Below are 25,101 nucleotides of genomic sequence, written 5' to 3' on the forward strand. Positions count from 1 at the left end.
CCACAGAATACATTCCATGACAAAAAATATACATTTCCTATCTTGTTCATGGTGCATTCTTAGTTTCCTTACTCTTGTTTATTTGTACTGCCGTTACTTCTCGGCTTACCAACTACACTTTTTAAAGCATGATACACTATAAAAGTATAAAAATTTAGTACATATGCTCATGCTTTTAATTCTCAGAACAATATTGCAAAGAGATGATAGAAAGCAGTTCCACCCTTAATTTACACTATTTACCCTCTTTAAAACTAAGTCAAGATTCTAAAAAAATTCTTATTGATTTTGGGTGTTCTGCCTTTAAAAAACCTTTAAGTGGCCTGACCTTCAGAAAGTGTGAGGGTATTGACCTAAAAAGGTCTGATACTAAATCAAAGAGTGAAGCACTAGTCTAAGATCTCTTTAAAATAACTAGATTTTGTATAACACATTGCAGTTTCTTAGTTCTGCAACAGATTATTTTTATGCTTAGATTCAGGTCTCAGATTTACAGAAATAAAACAGAAGAAACACTACCAGGAAGTGCACAACCAGGATGGTCTGTGTGGGTCCCTTTGACATCTTTTCACACCATGTGCATATTTGCTCACAGGTAAAAAAAAAAAAACACTTAAGAATAACCTTGTAAGAACACCTGTATACAGAATAACTCAACATACCATTACAAGCTCTGGTGATACCTTTAATGGTACTCTCCAAGCATCTAGAAAGTGAAAAAGAAAACAGATATTTTGCAAAGTTATTTATAGCAGAAGACACATGCTTCTGTCCCCATAAACAGGTACATAAAAAAATGCTACAGAACACAGGATATTGGGAACAGAACTCTTACCCAGTAAGTTTAGAACTAGATGCTGACTAGGAGAAAGTGGATCTTGAAGACTGAATACTGTGTATCGACTGTGCTGTATCTGCCGCAACGCTTCGAAATTTCCTAGCAGTATGTCACAGAGCCATTGTGCATTTACACATGGTATTCTCCACTCTTTCGCTTTTTCGTACTTCAAGCCACTGGGTCTTATTGTTCAAAGAAGAAGAAAAACAACTTGTTTTGATCAAACAGGTAACGGCAATTTCCAATAGTAAGTCCTAAAATATCAGCAATCCTGTATTGGCCTGTTATTCATCCTAACTGCAACAGAATAGCTACTCTAAAAATATATTTTTGCTATACATGCTAGAACAAGTGGAGTCAATCGGGGAGAATTTCTGCCTCGGATGGAACCAAATTAGACCTAGATTTAACTGAATTCTACCTCCCCCAACATTTTAAAACAGTTAGTCCTAAAAATGACATTTCACTTACAGATGGCAAAACAACATCACTTAGAAATGACTTTTTTTTTTCTTTTTTGGCTTGTCTTCAGGAGGCTACAATTTTAAAATAAAACACTGTGCAGTAATTTAAGAAACAGCACCACAAAGTTTATTTCTATAAATCACAAAAATGACTGAAACAAACATCCTTATAATAACCAGATGCAACTAACACCTTGCATATCAAGAAAAACACCGATGGCAACAGGCAACTGAGAATGCAAGTACTGCGCAGATAAACCACTTACTCTTTACAGATGAGAACTGTATTGCTGCGACACAGATAACCTGTGTATTTGGCACCTGCTAGGTAGGCCATTAGTTTGAGATCATCTCTGTCACTATCAACAAATCCAGTCACGGAGATTATCTACAAATAGAAGACAGTTACAAATAATTGAAAGTATAAAAATATTTTTATTAGAAGTGTGTCATAAATACTGTCTTTTTCTAACTTTTTGTACATGATAATGGAATATACAGTATCATAACTTTGGCATTTAGGCACTTAAAACAAGGCTCATAAGACAATTAAAGTGCAGTAAAACAATGTTTTGTTTACATATAAAACCTCAAGTTTTCTAGCACTAGTTCTGACTCAGGGAGAATCATTTTCATTCTGCTGGTCAGCTTTTTCTTATTTATAAAGACTACAGTTTTACTATGAAAGAGCTCATAGCTAGTTTTCATCTCACACACCTCTCACCTCTTTCTGATGTTGCTCTTTATGCGCTGGGAGACAGAATAATTTGTATACTTACTTCCCCTTCTCCTCCCTTAATAATCTCCTTTGCTAGGTGCTGCCTCATCCAATCCTCAATCCTCCTCCTTCCCTCAAAATATTGCATTAGGAAAAAGGAAGCATATACTGTTAGATGTGCCGTTAGCCAAAGAATAGAAGGCCTGGACTCCTGTCATCTTACTATGGATAATTTATATAATTTTTGTACCTCAGTTTCTCTTTACACAAGAATAATAACTAAAACAGGGGTGTTAATCTTCAGCTCTCAGAACTCAGCAGGACTTACAAAGCACTCTGGATCATTTGGTGGTATGCACCATATCAATACAAGACTTTAAGATCAAGAGAACCTTTTCTTCAGATGAAAAAAAAAATCATATATGTTACTTGAATAAACACTTTCCGGCTATATTTTAATTGTGCTTATGTAGTGAAACAAGTATTCTTTGGAAGTAAGCTTTTTCTTCTTACGTGTTGAGAGCATGGCTTTCCTCCTGGTGGAAATGCCACTGGAAAATGAAGAGCTCGATGAGGTGGTATCATTTTCTTCTTCTTCAAGATTGAGTTCAGCCAATGTGCTGTAATACATCTCTTCCTTTCTCGTAAAGCCTACCAATACATGCATAAATAGCTTTTAAAAATTGAAATACATCTCTATTTTACACTTTTTATAAAATACAAAGATTCTCTTTCTAACGGTTTGTTTTTCCTCCATTTTCAGGAGCCTCTTTCTCATAGCACCTTCCTGAGGATTCTGTGGAATAAGTCTACTACATGCATTATGGAATTTTGTTATACTATAAACTGCAAATGATAAAAAGAGTGTGCATCATGAAAAACTCTGATTTTACATTCTATAATCTGTATTACATTCTACAATCTAACCCTTACCTTTGCAACAACAAAATGAAAGCATGCATGCATGTGTACATGTTACTAGTTTGCTTACCTGAGCATACATATTACTGACTTGGCTTTCACAAAGAAGATGGGTACATCTGCTTGTAAGTGTAGGGTCCACTGTCCCACCATGTGCTTGAATAATCTGGTAAGAAAATAAAACTAAGACTACTAACAGTTATAACAACTTAAATTACCCTAAGAAACTAACAGTCTGAAATGAAATTCTACTGTTTAAGAGACATAGGACACAAAAAGAAACATGAATGCACTGAAGTACTTCCAACCATTCGCTTCAGAAAAACAACAGAATCTTACCCGTTTCCAGGTCGCTAACAGATGCTTATCAGACATTTGTTCTGGGTAATCAGCAATTACAAAAACACAGCCCAGTAGGAAATATTCTTCTGGAACTAGAATAGTTTGGCACAGAAATAAACAGAAAATTAAATGCTTATAAGTTTGAAGAGTTTATATTAGCAAGTATTTCCTACTCTAATCTTTCCTATTATCAGGTTATGAACTACATTCAATTTTAAAGAACACTTTCCTTGGAGAAAGTAGCAATAAAAATTTCAAAGCTGACCCACAATGTCTGAAGACACAGGGTTTGGTTTTTTCTTTTTTTTTCCTTTTTCCTGAAGGAGGGAAGGGAAAGAAGAGGTAGAACAAAGGGGCACCAGAAGGAAAACAGACAACAGCATACTGCTCCTTTGTATATAAATCATCTATGAATAGTACAAACTAACAAAAAAAAAATCTGTTGGCCACATTAGTATATGCACAATTTGAAGCAAGGTATGACAGTTTTCTATCTGATACGAACTCCTCATTGGTTTTCTAGTATTTCTAAATTTAAGCAGTCTTCCCAGCCATTATCCTCTTTGAAAGCTTCTCCTTTCTCTTCCTCCAAAGAAAAGAAGTTTTTTTTAAAAAATTTATGGTATGTATAGAGTAACACTGTTGCCATAGCACAATGTATATGCTAGTGGCATGAAGTATAAATTTGAAACAAGAGTTCTCAGTGCTCTCATACTTTCCAGACTTCTATATCCTCCTTATTATAAATTTAGTCTGTTTGCATAAAACTTAGTAAAACAGGTCCTGAATCATGACTTAAGTTTGCAAGTCTTATAATCCCATACTCTAAACACATCATTATTTTTTGACATTTTAACCCAAATTATGTCATGTCATCAGCTATTTATTTCAGGATCAGAAGGCAATAATTACTAACTCTCTACCGCTGGATCATGTCCAAAAAGCTGCTGCTGTTGCAGCTGTGGCTGTTGCTGCTGGTGGTGTTGTGGTTGCTGGGCTGGAACTTGATGCTGTAGTGCTTGAGATGTTTGAGTTAAGTGTTGTGTTGCCTGATTCTGCATTTGCTGCTGCTGATGCTGTTGGTGTAATCGTTGTAAATGCTGCTGCTGCAGTTGCTGCTGCTGTAACTGCTGATGATGATGTTGCAGCTGCTGTTGCTGAAGGTTCTGTTGTTGGAGTTGCTGTAACTGCTGCTGCTGTAGTTGCTGCTGCTGCAGCTGATGGAGTTGCTGTTGCAAAGCATGCTGCTGTTGAAACTGGAGCTGTTGCTGAGGCCGGTGTAGCTGTTGTTGAGCATGTAACTGCTGCTGTGGAAACTGAAGCTGCTGCTGTGCAAACTGGTGTTGCTGATGAACTTGCTGTTGCTGTTGGGAAAACTGATGAGTCTGTTGCTGTTGGAAAGACTGCTGGGAAATCTGGGGCTGTTGCTGCTGCTGCTGCTGCTGTTGTAGCTGCATAAGTTGTTGAGGTTGAAGGTGTAAAAGAGGATGGTGCTGTTGCGGCTGTGCTTGATGTGACTGCTGCAATAAATGTGTCTCTGGTGTTAGTTTCACTTGACTAAACAGCACTGCATTTGGATGTCCCTGTTGACTATGATTTACTTGTTGTTCTAAACTTTTTGTAGGTGCTGAAAGTGATTGTAAGATCTAGAAAACAAAGATTAGTTTTGTGACCTTTTTGTTGTCATGCAGTTTTAAAAATATTTAAAGAACTACTGGGAAAACATATCACTTAAAAGAAAAGGACCTTGTCCTCAAATACATGTTGAGCTAAACAAAAATCCTTAACTGTTAATCATAATAACTTTCTCACAATGAGAGAACAGGACTTACACATAGGAAAGCATGGAGCTACACATGGCTCTTAATATATGGCAATGCACATTTTAGTACAATTTAAAATTAAAAGCCATCCCTGTATTCTTGGTAATATCTTCAATAGTATCATGACTATTAACACTATATCAATAATTATATTGATCAATTCAATCAACTGTAATATGCATTTCACAATTCCACTGGCCCGCTCAGTTTAAGTTTAGTTCCATTACTGTGTGTTTTTTTCTTTTTAACTAAAAAGCATTGCTAACTAAACGCATTTTAACTAAAAGGCATTGCTAATAACACCTCCATTTATTAGTACTGTTTGAAGCATGCAAATTTAATACAACTTTTCTTTCCCTTGACTCAGTGTAGGGATGTTTATTTCTATTTTTGAAATTGCATCCCAAAACACATTGATGCACAGAGAGAAATATTGGTCTGCTCGGCGCTAATAGTTTTTGTGAAAAAGCCTAATAGGAATAATACATTTTTAAGTTTAGGCAGAGTGTTGAGGTAATCTGGGGCTTAATTCCATTCTTAAATGTACGGTTCACAGTTAAGGGAAAGATCATTTCACACTAAGCAGACACAGGTAATCAATTTTTTTTTAAAGCATCAAAAAAGGGGAAATTAGGCAAATTTCTAGTAACAGGAGAATAAGTTCTATATGTTATTACAAGTGCTTTAATATAAACTGTGTATTAAAAATCTGAAGGAGCAACAGGAAACCACTTTTGTGAAATTCACAGACTCGTCATTCATAAAGTATTTCAAACATAAAATCACCTTTGGTGAATCATGCAAAGCTTTTTCCCCACACCCACACTATTTCATCAGGTATAGTTTAAACTTCAAATGATGAGTGCGTGGGTGGGGGTGTAAAAGAATCGAAGCACATCATCAAAACACAAAGCCAATTGATTTTATCCTCTCAATATCACAAGTCCATCAACTCTTCATTAGAGGTGACTCAAGTGTTTCTACAGTGCACTTCAAAACAGCTCAAGTTCCATGTGTGTAATTTTGATCGATGTTGCTTGGTAATGCATACATTTACAACCATGATTATTCCCCATCGCTATCACCCATCACTAATCTCTAGACAGCACCACACTATAAACATTAAACAACTAAAAATAACCATACACAGAAAAAAAAGTTTCAGTGGCTCATTATGAGGCGAGATCTTTACGTTGGTCTCCACAAAAAGTCCCAAAAGTCGAGATTACAGAAACTTCAGGACATGTATTTCAAAATAAAGGGATAAAACTTTCAAAAGTTTCCTATGGTTATATTCAGAAAGGAGCTTTTTATCTGCAACATTCTCAAATAGCATGGATCCTGACATCCAGTGGAATTCTCTGGTTCAAATTAAGCATTAGCTTTCCAAGATGGCACACCAAGACATGGAATCCACCCAAGACCTGTACCCAAGCAGAATATTACCTAACTTAGCCAGAGGGAAATTGTAAGATGAAGGGCAGAATTGGTATTCCTCCCTTTAAGGGGCAGGTCCATGATTCTAAGACATAAAGCTTTTCTCCAAGTGCTGGAACAAGCACCAGAACTTACCCAGCCTGACAGACTGGGTACTTGAAAACAGTCCTTGCACACCATAGTCAAGTCCTCAATCTTACAGATTTTTGGAGAATGTGGCATAGCTGAAGCATGATACCACTGACTGCCTTGTATCTCTAAGAATACTGTTTATACAAAAATACTTCTATAGGGAGACCACTGAAGAGTATTTATAGCATGATAATTGGACTGTAGAAGCTGTGGTGGTTAGATATGAAAGCACTGGCCAACTTACCACAACTGGCCAACATACCAGGACTTTGTTTGTTCTGCTCATTCCTTACCCAGTAGTCTCGGTCCTTAAACAGATCAATGTACTGAGTAGAGGAATCTGAGACTCATTTTTAAAAGGAACACAGCATTTCTATGTTCCATTCAGAAGTCATACAGACAACAAAGAACGAACATTTCTGAGTGGCTCCATTTTTTGTGTTTGAGTACTGGCTGTAAGTTTCTATGTTATTCAGGCACCTTTGAAAGTTTTTACCTTCAGGGGAACATCCAAATAAATGCACCAGTACAATTATTTAAATAAACAGATGTCTAACATTTACCAGTGCCTACTTTTCTCACCTTCCTTTCCCACAAACATGTTAAAATTTCAATGCTGCAAGTTATGTCAGTGCATGCTCACTCACTTTGTATTCCCTTCTAAAATAAATTCAATACAAAAGCTACAATTATTTCAGCTATACGAGTGGCATAAGAAGTTGCAAGTTGGGGCTTCTACTTCATAATCCTGACTGTACTGTATAACAACTTAATAATACCCAGCAGAAGAAAACACTGCAGAACTGAACCTACTGTGAGCACAATCAGTTTTGCAGTTTTATGTGTTTACGACACTAATAATACCTTGCACTGAATAAAAAGCTTGAAGGGTATGAAATCTGGTTTGCTGAAGTAGCCAGATAACTTTAAATTAATGAAGATTCCCCCCCCATCAGGAAATTTATATTGTAATACTATGAAACACTAAACGAAGCTATAGTTAAACACAGAATTACTCATCCAAACATTTCTGCCAAACACATTGTTACTTTTGTGAAATTCCTAGTAATGAAGGTACTTATTACTGTGGAGGTTGCTAATCTAGCTGTAACTTTGAAATAACATGGGGAACTTTTACTCCTTTGTACACTTAGAGAACAAGAAAAGGAAACTAAAGTTCTTAGACACACTAGTTCCTGTTAAAAAGTCCAATATTTTATAAATTAAAAATCCAACACTTACATGTGCTACATTTGATGGTCTATTAATCTGCTGAATATCAGCACTATTAGTAATATTCCTTAACGTCCGTACTGCTGGACTCCATGTAGCCATCATTTCTTGTCGATCAGAAGTTTGGGCACCTTGTACTGAAGCCATTAAATTGCCTCTGATATCTGGAGGCAAAATATTACCTGGCACTGGTGGGACATTGGCACATAAATTAATTAACCCAGAGTCTTTGCCTTGAGGCAACCTACGCTTCGCTGCAGCTGCCTGTGGGACTTCAGCTGGTGTCCAGTTCAAATTCCTTTCTTGCTTTTCCGGAGAGGAATCTGAAGAATCATCAAACATCAGTTCCCCTTTTGCCTTATCAGCAGTACTGGATTTCGGTGAAAAAGCTTGATCACCCAAAGGTGATCCTTCTCGAGAAGATGCTGGGCTTGATAATTTTTCATCCGTACTAGCTTCATTTTGAGAATCTTGTTCTTCATTTTCAGCTTCTTCCTCTTCTTCCTCCTCCTCCTCTTCTTCCTCCTCGTATATGACTAAGCGAGGATGATAAGGAGTCTCTTCTTTTTTAGCCTTCTCAGCTATAGAATCTAGTACCCAATCCGGTGTCACAATTTTAATGCTGTCCCGTTTACAAGCACATTCATATTTCTCCTGGAAAGAAAATAGAATAAAACACTATATTTAAAGTGACAACAACCTCCAGTAACTCTTTTTGGGGTGGGCTCAGGGGCGGAGAGGCTGATCCCAATCAAATGTGAGCAGTATTTAGTAATTGTTAGTGGCATGAAGACCTACCATCATGAAAGAGACTTTCATGCACTGCACACACTTTGCAGCTATCATGGTTTCTTGATGCACACAACTGCTCACAACCAACAACTCATTAATTATTCCTGAAAAAAATTCAAATCAAAGCCTAAACATAGACTCATTTGCCTGACATCTCCTATGTACTTTCAAATAACCAGTCAGAAGTGCAACTATCAGTTTCTTCAAATAGCTGCAATGCACTTCTGGATGGACTTTGAACAGTTTTGTTACTAATCAATTTCGTTGCTAGCTTAAAAGGTACCAACAATAACTACAGCAGTAATACTTTCAAATAAAATTATACTTTCTGAAAGGGTTCTTAAGTAAACTTACCTAGAGTAAAACTGTCAAACCGTTTCAGAGATACCTTTCTGCAAGATAATATTCATTTGCTTCTCTTTCCACAGACAGTCATACGTGTCAGTCAAGGATCAGATCTCAGTATATGCTTCAAAAGTAGTGAAAGTAACAATGTGGTTTCTTTTGTATACATAAAATACATCTGATATCAGGCCTATGTCTTCAAAATGAAAGGCTACCACATTCTAAAGTGTAAGTTCAAATGTTTGTAAATATAGGGCCATTTGTCCTAATAGCATTCTATATCCAGGGGTGTTGGACTAGATGATCTCCAGAGGTCCCTTCCAACCTCAACCATTCTGTGATTCTGTGACTCAAAAATGATCTAAACAATTTTAAACAAACAACCCAAGCAAAATCAGAGCTCGCTCTTGCTCAGTCTTAAGATAGAACAAAACACAATTTCAAATATTCCGTACCTTGAAGACAAAGCATAAGTCTGGGAGTTAAAAAAAAACCCACAGCACAAACGTATCAAGACTGCAAGAGCAGAATAAGAATGCTTTCCCTTGTTAAATCAAAACACTGTAGTTAGTAGCAACACCTCCTTGTTATTCCTCTCCATCCCTTAGTCATTCTTTAAAATTTTTATTCTTGTGGACTTTTTTGTATTTATTGCTACTGCAGCTTACAACTAGTGAACTGAAGGGAATCATCAGTACACCAGCAAAGATTTGGGAAAGGAGATGAAGCAAGGAAAAACCTACCAGGTTTCCTAGCGTATGTTCTATGAGCCTTTGTAAAGTAACATATTTAAAAAACATAGATATAAACAGTTTGTGTATCTGATCTTGCTGGAACACAAACTAGAGAAATGTAGTTTATATCAGTGTCATTCTCTTTAACTCAGTGGAGAATTATATTAATTCATTAGCCTGATCAGACTGCATTGCTGATGTCTGAGAGTCATTACAGTTTTTATTTTTCTGATATTTCATTGAGTATCAGGAAAAGAAAAGTGAATTAAGTCTGGCATGTTTGTGGGTTGAAGAACCAAATAGTGAGAAGGTTTCAATATTTGAATCATAAATTTGTTATGGAAGAACATTAAAATTTCATCATAGAGATGAATCATCATTTTAAAGGCACAACTGTGTGTTTTCAAACAGCTTAGACTGGTAAAATGTAATGCCTCAATACCGTAACTTTCTTTTGTTCAAAAAAGGACTAACTGACTCAGCACTTAGCTCTTCAGACTCTGACATTAGTACTCATAGGTCCCTTGAAAGATTCACCCAAATACATGTATGTTTAAACTCCTCTAAATCTTTTGTCTTTCTTGTGTATTTAAATGAAAAACCCTTTAGAAACAGTTGCCTATTTCTCTATACAGCCACATTTGCACTATTGCTGCTTAACGCTCTGAGCAGTTTATAACTCTAGATGCAAATAAAATGGAAAGACTTTAAAAGCTCTTCATATTAGACTGAAGCAGAATAATTTTGAGGCCAATCTGGTAAATGCCTTGAAAAATTGAATTGAGAAGTGCATTCAAAAGTTGTATCAAACATTATTCCTTGACAATTAAATCAGATTGCTGGCTTCCATTTCAAATGATGCTTGTGTCACCATGTCGTTTATATCGGGAACAGTGAGCTGGAGCATACGGACAGCTCAAAAGATCTTTTCATATGAAAAATAAAAAGCTACGAATGAGGTGTTATATCTTATTAGCTCTTCATTATTTTGATTACCCCCAAAAAAGAAAAGAGATAAACACTTAAACATAAACCTGTGTTTTAAAACCTGACCTTTGGCAGGCTGGTTCCATGTTCCAGCAGAGTGCAGTAGAAATCGTGACCTCACCAACATAAATGCTGGGCATCACTTGGAATAGAAGTCAGCAATCTATTGTTTTGGGGGACTTGAAAACAAATGCAAGTTTAAAAATCAGTTACATGCTGCTGCACGGTCCCTGAAGTGAACTATACGGGACATTTAACACACAGTCCTACTTTGTTCTTCACTTTCTGACTACTTAAACCTGCATGTATTTTTGTACAATGAACTTCAGTATTTCAAGGCTATAGTTTCTGGTAAGTTTGAGACATCTCATTAACAAGATCACTAAGTATCAGTGTTATCTTTAAAGATTGCTTTTATGTAAAAGCAGACTGGTATTTTTAAAAAACACAGCAAACCAACAAACATGGGTAAATCTGTATGTGTGATAAAGTGCTTAGACATATCCACAACAAAGTTTTAAACTGCACCACAACTTCCTACCATTGAGTTAAGACAGGCATCCTAGTGCTCATGGCCAATAAAACTGTTCAGATCAGCAGGACTGCTGTACTCATAAGGAAACTGCGGTATTCAGACTTAATGCTGCTATTAATTGTTTCACTTCACTCCCCAACGGTTCTAAATTGATTGTAAAAACAATAAAACAGCACTTCTAAAACGAAGGATGAGCCTTCATGGGGAAAGAGACTTCTTCCAGAGAAAGTTCAAACAAGATTAGACTAAATTCAGACTAATCATACCAAAGTAAACACATAGATCCACTAGATAGAGAGAATTATTTTTCCATTCAAGAGCTTTCAAAAAAAGCCTCCTCAAACTATTAGTAGCATAGTTATGATTTTGAGTTAGTTTATAAGACACAGAGAAGAGAGCCTTCTAATTAGAAGTAATTGGATGAAATTAAGGGGAACGTTGTTAGATTGAACCACAAAAGACATTTCCTCACAATGAACTCTAACAGGCTGTGATATAATCTCCCAGGAGAACCAGTGGCAATGCACTTCGACTACACTGAAGAGTTAGTTGTTAGTAAGTATGAAATATCTCATGATTATTCCTAGACCCTAAACTGCCCCCAAACCCTTCCTGGTACCTCCACGAAAGGAATTACACTCAGTGGAAGCCTTAAGTTAAGGACTCTCATATGTTATACCTACTGGGAATGAAGACTGTTCAGAGACCAACAGAAGTATTTACAGACTTGAAGAGCTGCTTGACTAGAGCTGAGAAAAGCAGAGTTTTAGACCTACCCCTTGAAGTACAGCTAAACCCCTCTCTGAGCAAGATTCTCAGGGACCGAATTAGCAGACAAATTTGTATGATAATACTAAATCTAAGCTGGGTCCAGTTAGCTCTGGTTATAGGCACCAAGCACTTATTTGCTCAGTATGTGGTTAACGTGAATAAAGGTAAGGCTTACGTGTGCATCCCAAGTGCCTACTAGCTCCATTTTCAGAAGCAGACTTCTGGAAATTTGTTTCTGTAAGTTTTTTTTAAATTTCACTTTCTGACCTTGAGAGAAAAGAGAGTCAGACAACTGCCTGGGACACATCCTGATCAGAAAGTAAAAACCTTTTAGTCTGCATAATACAGCCAGATGAATGCCTCACCTCTTCACATCCAATAATACTAGGCAAAAGTGACACATCCACCTTTTTGCTACTGCTTTCACAGCTCGTTCCTTTTCCTCAATCACTTTACTGAATGAAGACAAGTATCACTAAGCATCACAACAAAGTAGATGTTATTGCCACCTTACTCATGTGGGACATAGAGGCCTTGTACAGCCTGCGGCCCGCTGCCATCGAAGACCTTCCACAAATAGAAACTACTCTGTCCATGACCAAGGACTGCAGCTTGCTTGACTATCTACGGCTTGTCAAAAAAGCGAATCCTAGATATGTGAAGAGGCACGAACTGGCAAGAGATGGTTGTACTACAAGTATATGAAGGCCAGCTGTCGCACTGCAGCTTCCAGATGAAGTCTACTTTCCTGGAAAGTAACAAGGAAGTAGCTGAAACTGCACAAACATATCTTCAGGCCAAAAATATTTATTTATCAGATTGGAAGAGTCTTGACTTACTGAGTTCTATGCAGTATTGCAGGAGACCCAGATGAGGATTGATACCTATTCTCCTCTACCAGTAGAGTCAACACACTATACTAGCTAGTGTGCTAGGTAGAGAGAGTCTCAAGGAAACAAAAAGAAACAAAAAAAGAAGACAGACAGACAGCTCCCCAGATTCTCCCGAGATAAAACAATGTCTAAAAAAAAAAATTAAAAAAAAATCGAAAACCCACCCCAAAACCCAAATGGAATTTGGCATAAGTTCTGACTATACTCATTTTACTTTTTGTTCATCTAAATTTGTAAGTTTGTTGACTTAAGTGTGACTTTAAAGTCGAAAGAACAGAGATGAAATTATTTAGATCAGTAGCATGCTTAAAAGATGATCTGCACTTACTGGTAAGCAAGTGTGTGTGTCTGTGTGTGTGTATGAACGCATACAGTATACATATGTATATTATATACATTTATACACACACATACAGTGTATGCATATACATACACACACTGAGGGAGTATTTTATGTCACTAACTCCTTACAAAAACTGAGGGTACAGGTAACTATGACAAAAGAAGAACCTGCAAGACAGATTGTTTCTTCGAAGTTAATTCCGGAATCATTCCCAGAATATCTGAAGTTAAGAGCTTACTGGGAGAAGTTTTGCCAGACCGTCTAGAAGCCAGTTAATTCACAACTTTCCACTATAAAGCTTCAAGAGCTTTACTGGGAAATATTCTGCATGATCTATCATTAATTAATCCATTTACTCCACATGGCATGGTGAATCAAAACAATACCTACATATTTGCTTCCGCCATCAATTTCCCTATATTCCAAATCCCCTTAGAAGTCTTTTTTTCCCTTATCACTTCAATTTAAAACATATTTCTCCAAAAAACGACCAACCCCCCTTACCAAAAACACAAAACTCAAACCAACATGTAAAATAAATACATACAGACCTTCCGTGAGAAAGTCAGAATACCAAAAGGGATGGCAGATTTGAGGACCAGTTTCTATCTTTTTTTCCCGAAAGCTGCTTTTGCTGTTACATCTACACTAAATATAAGCAGACTAGATGGAATCCAGTCACACAAAGTGGTCTCTCCCAGAACAAACAGGACAAATAAATGACTATGCTATACCACTGGTTTCAACAGCTTTAAATAACAACCTCCACATTTACAAAATGATGGCCTCAAAAGGCACAGCTCAGGAGGCTGAAGTCTTCACTTGCAAAAAAATACCACTGTCCAAATTCTTATAAAACTCACTCAAAGCCTTAAAAAAAGAAAAAAGAAAAAAGAAATTTGAATCTGAAAAAGCTGTCAGAACTCCAGCAGCTAGCAAATATTAAGACATAGAAGATTTTATTTACACCATGACCATTCTACTATGTCTTGAGAGTATATGGACATTAAAGTGGGCCTAAATACAATTTATACTTGTTTTTACTCCAATAAAAAGTAAAAACAACATGAGAAAGCAGTTAAGGTAACTCAGAATTTCATAATTCAGTAGCGACAAATATTTAAAAGCTGATCATTTGAGAGAATGAATTTCAGCAGGAATAGAAATCAGCAACTGGTCAAACACCACATGCCCCATACACATACTCAGAAGTTGCAAACTGCAAGACTGCCCTTAACTTGAAACAGTTACGTTTCTGTCCAAATATTATGTACTCCCATTTCAGTGAGACGTTATGAGGATGGCAAAGTAGAATGTTTTTTCTCTCCCTCCTTTCTTATCCTTTTATTATTTGACAACATGTACAACAAGTAAAACTTCCCTGTTTCCTTTTCTAACTAAAAAGAAACACACACACAGGACCAGTGTTACTGTTCAGGCAAAACATTCTCTTTTATGGAAACCCCTCAAAAATATCTAAACAGTGAAAAAAAACTTTTAATGAAAGATTTCAAACTAATTTCAAGATCTAATATTTAAAAGTTATTGAACTGGGATTTTCTTTGTATGTCAGACAATATAAATTAACAACCAGCACATTCAGAGGAAATTAATTTCATTTAATGATTCTCCAGAGTTATTTCCTACAATGAAACTGTCATTCATATACAAAAAGGAGATTACAGATGGAACCAAGTTTATTTGCAGATATGAGTTTCCATTCTCTCTTCACTGTGAGAACTATTAAGAATCTTGTTTTATCATCACATGTCTAGTCAAAGCAATCATTTAAGATTTTACCAGTGTCAAAACTGTTCTCATTACAAATTGCTGCAGATTCCCTTGTAGTAGTATGACAGAGCAGAAGGACTATTTTAAGTAATTGTTCTATAAATTTCTCCCCATTCAATGATTATGTAAATTAAGTAAGACATTTATTTAGTCCTACAAATATGAAATGCTAATTTTTTTTTACATTCTATAAATAGGTGGAAAGTTCAAGACAACAGCCTAAAAAGCTTATGATTTACAGCAACACTTCTTCAAACATATACCATTGCCTATAAAAACTCAGTTTTATTTAGTAATGTATTATGTCCAAGTATTACATTTTGTTGGGCCTGAGGAGACAACTAAAATGGTATCTGACATACCCTCCTGGCTTTTCCAAAGAAGAAAGATCACCTTATACAGGCTTGGATTCTTGTATGTACCCTAAGTATTTGTTATTCTGGTCATCTTTAAAGACAAAATATTAGCCTAGGTAATCTTTAATTTGGCCATTATGGCAATTCCTATTTTAACTAAGAGAAGCTACATCATCTATTATCTATGCACACACCAAATGAACTTCCTATTAGATAGATAATAGTTACAAGCTGTCCAGATGTCTCTAAAATTAACGAATCAAATATTGTAAATATGTGAAAAGCTTAACAAAAGCTTTGTGAAAAGCTTAGCAAAAGCTTAAAAGCTTTGCATAGTCTAAAATAAAATTCTATTAAAGACCTAACATTGTTCCTTTAATATGGTACTACCCACTAGCTATTAAATATGTTTTAAGTCTGACTTCATTAATTTTTTTTTTAAACTTTACACAGACTACATGATCATTTCAAGACTTCTAAAATCCATCTAAATATGCTCTAGCTATCATTGTCTACCCACATACTAAAACAAACAAACAAAAATCCTTATAATGCAACAGGGAAGAAAAAGCAAGTATTTCACATGACCCTGCTCTATATACAACTTTCTCTTTTCCCAGTGCCAGACCATATTTAATTCTAAAGCAAAGTTTCCTAGGTACTGCATACAGAAGTTTATTGTTATCCCACTAGTCATATGTTTTTCTCTATTCTAACATTATATAGGCTACATTAGTTTAGAAATATTTACAGGGTCATTAGTGGGACAATAATAAACTGTGTTTGTATGAAGTACCATTAGAAACTTGACAGAGTTTTACAGACTTATATAAGGAGATAACATAGGACTTGATCTTACAGTTACTCACATACAAGCAGCCGATCATGTGTTTAATAATATGACTCCTCCTACTGATTTGAATTAAAAAAGAGGTGATGGCAATGTGCTCGTGTTATTAAAGGACAAAGAATAAAACACAGAAAACAAAAGCAAAAACCTTTCTCCATCCACTATGCTAACTAGAAGCATCCAACCAAGTGTTTGTTAAGTGAGCTTGGATTTGCTTAAAGTATTTTCAGCCTTTAAACAAACACACTACAAAAGTACTTCTTCTTTAGGAAGATGATTACCTGAATGCTTCAGGAACCATATGGTGAAATTATAACCAGAGTTTCAGTAGCATTATAGTACGGGTGACTACTCTGTTGGGCTCAGTGCTGCCTTTAGCAAGTTACCTAATCTTTCCAATCCAGTTTCATCATTTGCATAAAGACAGTAACATTTGACTTCCTACATGGGAGTCCCTACATGGGAGTCCCTACATGGGAGTCCCTACATGGGAGTCCCTACATGGGAGTCCCTACATGGGAGTCCCTACATGGGAGTCCCTACATGGGACTATTTTGACAACCAGAAGTGGTACAGGAATGCTGTGTACTGTTTATCCTCCCATCTCTCTTCAAGAGGAAGGATTTGAGGGATTTTAAAATTCTTTTTTTTTCTTTTTTTTTTTAACATATTCTTACTTCCACTCTCCTTATTCCTTTCTCCCTCAAAATATCTAAGGGCAGTTTACATTATTTGTCAGTTCCATGTCCTTCATTTTTCTTCACTGATGCTATCTATATATTTACAAATCACAGTCACTAATGATCATGATATATCACTAATTGGGGTAAGAAAAACAGAATAAAGAATCAAATACTTTATTCAACCAGAGATATAGATATGGAACTGAGCACCTTTTGAGCTAATCAGGCTCAAAGCCATGCAGAAAATAAATATGACTTGATTAACTGCAATGCATAATTCTGTTGATTCTGACTGCTAAGACCAACAAACAATTTAGAGAATCTTAACTTCAGGGAGAGGGAAAATTTTTGATTATTCAAAAGCAAATGAGAGCTACAGCAGGAAGATTTGTACATGTAATAAACTCTTACCCCCTTTGGCTCAGGCACAATCAAATGAGTACACTTATTATTGAGGCTCAGCTGGCAATTCCCTCCATAAAAAGTAATCAAAGCCCACAGCGTACTTCGGTCTTCAGATGAAACCTAAGGGGAAGTTAAATAAGCCTTTTAGTTCAATGCAACCAGCTGCCTTTTGCTCAAAGATTTCTAGTACGATTCATATTGTATCATTTACAAGTCTGGCTAACGTACTACTTATTACTTTTAAATACCAAATTAGCATGAAAGTTAAGGGGAAAAAAGGGTGACAGAGATGCAACAGGAAACAGCATTCAAGAAACATTTTTAACCTACACAAAGAGAAAGAAAACACGCTTCACTTCTGTAAAACTGAACACTAATGTATCACCTTCCACAAGAGAAATAAGTTAGTGATCAAGCAAACAAGTTATTGATCCATTAAACAGAATTTTAACAAGTAGACCACATTAACAGCCTATGTAAACACAAGAAATGTTTGTTATTTCTAACAATTTATGTTCCTCCTCTGCCAAGAATGCCACGCATACCTAAGCTATTAATATTCAGAGTTAGCGATGGTATTACAGGGAAAAAAAATTTTTTAAATCTAAAGCACATATACTCCATTAGTACCTAGATCCTGACCCTGGCTGCAAATACACACTGCAACTAATTCTCAACAGGCTACTACTCACAGATCTATACAGCTGGGTATAAGCACAAGCCACTGAAGGTCTACAATTATACTTATTTCACTCATTGGCACCCTGGTTAGGATTTCAGTTCATTTTTAGTTATAAAACATTTACCAAATACTCTGTGTTAATGCATAGATAAAAGAATAGTAGCAAAGGTTTCCTACAGCAGTGTGCTCTTCATTTTAGAATCACCATACTGCTGAATGCAAGATAAGTTACTGAATCACTGTATGAAATGCTTACGTTCTCAGTTGTAGTCAAACACTACTGAGATGATAACACATCTATCATACACGGAAAAAAAAAAGGTAGAGTGCAACAAAAAACCTGATACCTCTCCTTTGTTTTCTCTAAGGATCACACACATATTTTACACTGGAGTATACTGAAATATGGCAAACTTCTCACCTGAGAGAGACAAGCAGTGACTCCAAAAAAGATCTGACAGGATTCTGGAGAAAAGCCGTTTACCCTGGAAAAATCAGGTGTCAAGGATACAAAATGTTTTAAATGGAAGTTTCGTGAGGGACACTAGAAAGAAATTCAATAGTATGCAAAGTACTTCTCAGATATCATCAAGTATTCAACCATGTAAAAACTTTAAAAGCACGTGCTTTGTTTCCAGTTCAAGTTGCATGTTTCAGAAAAAAAGCTGAGGTGCAAACTGGACCAGGATGCCTCTAACATTATGACTGATTTTGGTAACATTATAAAGCTGCCTCTTCGAAACATCTCCCTCAGTCTATCCCAGGTCACTGAACACAGAAAGTTAAGCTTATAGGAAGTCAAGCCATTATCAGGAGCTCTTCTTCAAGAGAATCTGAAGTAGAAGAAATTTTTGCTACAGTCAGCAACAGACAAGATAGAAAGAATATGGTGCAAAAGAAATTCTATAAAATAAAAAAGAAAGAGTTTTTTTCTCCTAAAAAAAAGCTAGTAACAGATGACTCTGAGAAAGTCAGAGTGCCTTCTCTGCACGCTCGTTAAAAAAAGACTGCAATCTGGTGGATGATCTCATTTAAAAATCAATAAGAAATAAAAACACAGTCCAAAACAAGAAAACAGGTTAGAGTGTAATAAGTAGTTTCCAAAATAACTAAGTTTTGTAACCAAATGGTAGAGTTTCTGGTTGAAACCATCTTTTGGAACCTTACCTGCCCTTCACAATTTCTCAAAGACTGGAAGAGTAGAAAAACATTCCCTCTCTCTAGTACGGAAAAGTGTAAATCAGGGAATTTCACTCACTAAGCTTAACTTATGCTTCCGGAAAAATATGCAAAGACATATTCAAGTTAAACCAGTCAAAATAAAATCAGTAGATGAGCACAGCCAATATGAATTTGTCAAGAATAATAAACAAAATGTGTTGTAAATGCAACAAGTATATAAAGTTTGTTGAAAAATTGCACAAAAAAGGGCAAATAGTACACGTCATCAATTGCATGTCACAAAAGGATGATTTAAGTGGAATTCAATACTTTTATTTATTTAAAATAACAAAGTTATTTTTGTTAGTGAGCCAAACAAAGATGCAGCATGCTTATTACATCCATAAAAGACACCGAACAATGAACATACCTAGGGACAGGTTTATATACCATGAAATCAACCAAACCTGAAATATTAGTGAGATTATCTGCACAGTAGTAGACAGGTCACTATAAGCAAGCATCAATTCTTCTGCAGTTAATTTATTCCTACCAAGGTGTAGCACAGGATAGGAAGTTGGCTAGCCAACAGATATGGAAGAAAAAAAAGCTAGAAGCTACTAAGAATCACAGACTGAGAAGACATCACACTAGGATGTAAAAACAGAAACATAGCCTGAAACTCACATGAAGTTTTCCATCATATTTTCAACACTCAACAAGATCTCTGATTGCAAAGCATATTTGTTTTCAGATGAAAGACTTGTATAAACTAAAGAGTATCTGAAAAGAACAATGAGAATTTTTTACAGACCTAGTAAATATGACTTATGAGATGAAACTGAAAGAACCAGAACTGATGGGTTTTAGAAGTTAAGAGGAGACAAGTCTTCAAATCCATAAAGACCACTCCAAATGAAAAGAGAATTAACTTGTTCTTCCTGTTTGGAGTATCTCAGATGAATCAAAACAAGGTTAAACTACAGCATGGAATTGAGGTTAAATTCTAGCAATACGATAGTGAGGCACTGTAAGAAGGTGCTTGGGGAGACTATGAAATCTCCGTCACTCCCTGATCTCCTTTCATGTGATTTTGTGTTTAAGAAAAACGTAAGCCTTGTTGGAAAAAAACACTATAAAAATAGGAAATAGGTATGCATCCTATTACAGCACAAGCACATATTGTGATTTTTGTTATTAAACAGAATTATTTCCCTTGTGTTGTTATGAAGTTGACAGTTGCACCAGCAATACTTAAATTTTGAGACCTGCAAGAAGACAACACACAGGAAGCAGCAAGTTGACAACAAAATCCAGAGCACATCTGAACTTACGAATAATTACTGCCATTATCCACAATACTCCGAGAAGCCCAAGTCCAATGAATATCCTAAATTTCATTGTGTTGCTCAGTATCACATCAAAGGCAGAGGTTCAGTACTGGATTGTTTAAAAGTGTATGGTAGTCTACTCTCTGCCTTAGCATCTGTTCCTAGCACATAAAGTAGCAGCAGCTTAGTATGTCACTTCGAAGAGGTTCATCAGTTTCATTGCAGCTTGCACTCTCTAAACAACAGGAGTGAAATAGACCCTCCTAAAACAGTTACAAGCAGCACAACAATAATGTTTCAAAGGGGGTTGGAAAACAAAAAGGAGGGAATGCAACAAAGCTCTGGGTTTTTTTGGTTTTTTTGTTTTTTTTTTTTGCTTTCCCCAGCCACAAAAATGCAGGTGCGAAAGTGCTCTGACCTTTCATCTGCACAAGAGCAACGAAAAATAAACCTGCCTCCCTCTTGCTTTTTGCTGCTATTAAGAAAAATAAGAAAGAAATCACCAGTCCCCTTCATGGTATTTCAATCCAAGTTTTAAAACAGGAAACAGGAAAAAAGGAAATGTATTTCCTTTTCTTTCAGGAAGGCTGTTTTCAGATCCATTTTTCTGTTACTTCCCCTTCACTATAAGTTAGTCAGGTTTTGTCTGATATCAGCTACTGGAGCACAGGGGAATGTTCTGCTTTCTGAAACTCCCACTGGTGAAAAAAACTTTCACAATGGAATGTTAAAATGTATTTCTAAGGAACAGGCAAAATTATTATGCTTTTATAATGTATTAAACCTTTCTATATTAAATTTCACCTTTTCACCGATAGCCAAATGCCCATCAAATGTGTCTCAGAATTGCTACTTGAGCATAAAATTCTTGAGGCTCTTCGGGCTGGATCTGTGTATTTAACTGATAAAGGATGTTTCTAGGACTTGTTTCCTCAGCAAATTCAATGACAATTTTGAATACTGTATCTCCAAATTAAAAAAAAAAAGCACAAGACTAGAACATGGTATCTCAAACCTCTGCCTGAAAAAAGCCCTCAAAACCCAAACTGGAGAGGCAAGTCATTCCTATTAACTGTTGTCTATTATTTTCATTATGGTAGTATATAAAGTCCTAATGAAAGGCAGGATGCCACTGCATTAGAAGCCACAGAAAGACTGAAAAAGAACATAGTTAAGACTTAACACATTTTAGTGACCACTGTAAGGCTCAGAATTAAATCAAAAACCACCAAGTTCTATGAACACAAAGGGCTAGAAAAAAGTCAAGTCCAAGAACACATTTACTGCAGATAGGTGTACAAAACTTCCTTCTTCTACGCAACCCAAGAATATTATACTATTGAGATTTGGTCTTTTCATTTGGACATTCTTATATACCCACAATAAAGTCTTCCTGAGCAACAGTCATTCAGGGCTACATTCATGCATTTACTATGCCAATTAAATTATGGACTGCATTACCCAGAAGTTTTAACTGCTGATTTCTCTTCTGGGTATGTAATGTCAACACTTCAAGCATCCTTTTAAAACCACCTGGTTTCAGAAGAAAAACCAGTTTTCTAATAGCATAGTTTCACTATTGGGAAGTGGAACACTGGAACACTAAAGCGCAATGACAGTTTTTTTAAGCTTGAAACTGTAGCCTATTCCAGCAATGCTCCTATTCTATTCCTCTTTGAACGAGTCCTAAGGAACAGGGGTAGGGCATACACAAGTGTGACATATACAGTTTTACACTCCCATTCTGATGCTGAAAGGCTGATAAACACAGATGCAAAACACAAGAGTCACCAGCCTAGACCACTTCACAATAATTATTTTGAATATAGGAGTAGCTTTCTTAACTCGTTTTTACCATGTAATGTTCAATGCTTCTTTCCCATTTAGAAGCCAATTCACTCATGGAAAATTTTATTCTGCTTAGGTCAGAAGAATATCCCTGATTTAGGAAAGTTTTTCATGCTAGCTGGTGAAATCCTATCTGTCATGTTAATTATCACAATCAGAAGAGCTGCTAAGATCCCAATGTATAATTTCGCTTTAGCTGACGGATTCTATGCTTTCTCTTTCTACAGTTCACTCCTTGAGCTGAATTCTCTTGGGGAAGTAGAAAATATATAGTGTATTTGCAAAACAGTCAACACGCAGCAAGATCCAAAGGCATACACCTTGAAATACTAGATATAATACAGGAATTTTGAATCACTGAAGCACATTAAGCCCTAAATTCCTAATAAGAACAACTTGTTTTTTGCTTCTACCACCTCTTGTTTTCTAACATAGCCACCTTCTTCTGCTAACCTTCTGAAATGAGATCCTGTGCCTGAGAGCTTTCACCCCTACTCTTGGCACTGTTCATTAGAATCATGTGCTGGTTATCTGTCCTGAAGTGTATTGCTCTGCTCCAGCTTTTCTATATATAGAATCTTTATCAGAAGAGTGATGAGAAAAAGATGCATGAATTTCTCTCTATAATGACAACCATTATTATCACTCCTGTGATCCAGAGAAAAATTGTTGGAGACATATATAAAGATGAAACAGTAATAACAGATGAGAAGAAGAAGTACAACATCCATATGCAAGAATGTTCTCCAAACAAGTTAAAAAAGATAAATCTAGCCAAGTGAGAATAACAAGGGTTTAACAAGGGCAAGGACAGACTATTCCAACAACCGTAATACTACTGTTATCTATTAATAAAGTGTTATTTATAATACAGAGCGTGGATAGAGTTATGTGTTTATCACTGTCTTAATTCTGCTTCTAGTAAAGGCAGTTGAATAGGCCCTTCCGTTCCAAATCCACACTTGCCCCTCTTCTGCATTCCAGCAGTTTTCCTGGATCCTCACAGCTGATATCAACTTCCAACTAAAATGTTTCAGCTCATTTAGCAACTCTTTTCTTGCAAGTGCCTAGTGCATATCCAAAATAGCCAGAGGGACAACATAAGTAAAGTAAGACAAAGAAGCTCCAGGCACACTGAAACCATGGCAGGCAAAACACATCCTGTCATTTTAAAAATTTGACCTATGTACACTTGCAACATACTTTAATCACTCAACATTATTCATTTTAACATGTTTTCAATAAATACATTCAAATTTGAACAACTTAAAGGATACGGCAGAAGAGCTCCACAGCGAACAGACAAGATCACCCAGGAAGGCTGGAGAAAAAGAAAAAAGCACAGGAAGTTAAAAAATTTGGTCTGCATGTGTGAAATACAAATTACCTTCCAAGTTTATATTAAAGCTAGTTGTAATATACGTCTCCCAGCTTAGAAAATCAAAGTGTTTTACAGATAACATACTTTGACCTTTATAAAAAACTGTTCTGATTTATTTGCAAAAGTTCTCTTAAGACTTCTTAAAGGTCACACAGCAATGTGGGAACAAAACCCCTTTCCCTTGTCCTTCCATTTTGCCTGGAATACCATTTATAGTATTTATTCATCCTTTCCCCTTCTTCAGCTCTCCCTATTCTGAAAAACATATTCCACTTTACATCCACTTCTAAGGAGTCAGGAACCATAACCCTACACAGAGGCATAAAAATCAGTTTCTAAACACACAGCAAAGCTGGCTGCCAAGCACTGTGGTGATGACCCCTAACTCAAAGTATTCTGGGGCAGAAGTAATCAAATGGAGAAAGGTAGGTAGAAGAGAATGCAAGAGATGAAGGCTGCAGTCTTGAGATAGCATATGAGCAAGAAGGGAGAAAAAGCAGCATTGCATTCAGTATGAGATGATTTTTCCTCTAAAAACAAAACATAAACATAGTTACTGCGACTTTTTCTGGTATCCCGATTCTTGCTATTCTCTCTCACTTAGAAAAAAGGTATACAAAAATCAAACATATACATTTGATAACTCCTCATTCCCTGCAATAAACTGGGAAATTTTTCCTCCCTGATTCCCTGCAATAAATTGGGAAAGTTCTCCTCCATTAAGTTTTTCCCTTCCTTATTTCTCCTTTTCTCCGTATATTAAAGCTACTTTTGCCTCTGACTTCAGTTCCTTTAACAGTTAGCCTAATCTTCTTGATTCAAGATCATGCTGTGATGTTTTCTGGTCAAACTAAGTGACATTAATGATAGTCCTGCTCTTTTGTTTGAGAAATTAAAGAAGGTTTAATTAGCAGTACTTAGGAAAAAAATTAAATCATTCAAGTAAATCTCATTAGAAAGCAAAAAAAATCACTGTTAGGACACCGATGCCTTTCCTTCACATAAGAATGGCAATGATCCACTTTATAAGGTTAAAATTATACCAGAAAACATTTCAGAATAAGGAAAATATTAAAAAGAAACCAAACTCTTAATTAAGCAGTGCATTTACTATATCCATAAGGTCTCTAGGTAAGCACCTTTTTTTTTTTTTGGTATTTTATTGATTCATACTTATACACTGTCAGGTAAACTCCTACGATATAGGCCACCAAAATTCAGTACTGTCATCTGCAACCATATGGAAAAAAGGTCCAAAATCATGTGCCCCAAAGTATTGGCAGTGAAATAATAAAGATTTTTTCT

General features: G+C 36.1%; 1 protein-coding gene across 2 annotated transcripts in view; it reads right to left on the reverse strand.

Annotated features, from left to right (window-relative positions):
* The window catches only part of PAXIP1 (PAX interacting protein 1), a 44,922-nt gene that overhangs the window by 12,915 nt on the left and 6,906 nt on the right, over window positions 1-25,101 (reverse strand). For both annotated transcript variants that reach the window (XR_010387533.1, XM_064505743.1), the window contains exons 3-13: window positions 23,693-23,736; window positions 18,497-18,560; window positions 17,400-17,513; window positions 7,918-8,562; window positions 4,200-4,929; window positions 3,281-3,375; window positions 3,012-3,107; window positions 2,534-2,671; window positions 1,569-1,690; window positions 836-1,020; window positions 663-706 (exon numbers count right to left, since the gene is read on the reverse strand). Coding sequence is in view for 1 of the 2 variants with exons in the window: in XM_064505743.1 (XP_064361813.1) it covers window positions 663-706; window positions 836-1,020; window positions 1,569-1,690; window positions 2,534-2,671; window positions 3,012-3,107; window positions 3,281-3,375; window positions 4,200-4,929; window positions 7,918-8,562; window positions 17,400-17,513; window positions 18,497-18,560; window positions 23,693-23,736 (2,277 nt within the window). In the remaining variant the exon portion in view is untranslated. The remainder of the gene's footprint in view (window positions 1-662; window positions 707-835; window positions 1,021-1,568; window positions 1,691-2,533; window positions 2,672-3,011; window positions 3,108-3,280; window positions 3,376-4,199; window positions 4,930-7,917; window positions 8,563-17,399; window positions 17,514-18,496; window positions 18,561-23,692; window positions 23,737-25,101) is intronic.

Source organism: Dromaius novaehollandiae, chromosome 2 (genome assembly GCF_036370855.1).
Source record: "Dromaius novaehollandiae isolate bDroNov1 chromosome 2, bDroNov1.hap1, whole genome shotgun sequence".
NCBI lineage: Eukaryota > Metazoa > Chordata > Aves > Casuariiformes > Dromaiidae > Dromaius > Dromaius novaehollandiae.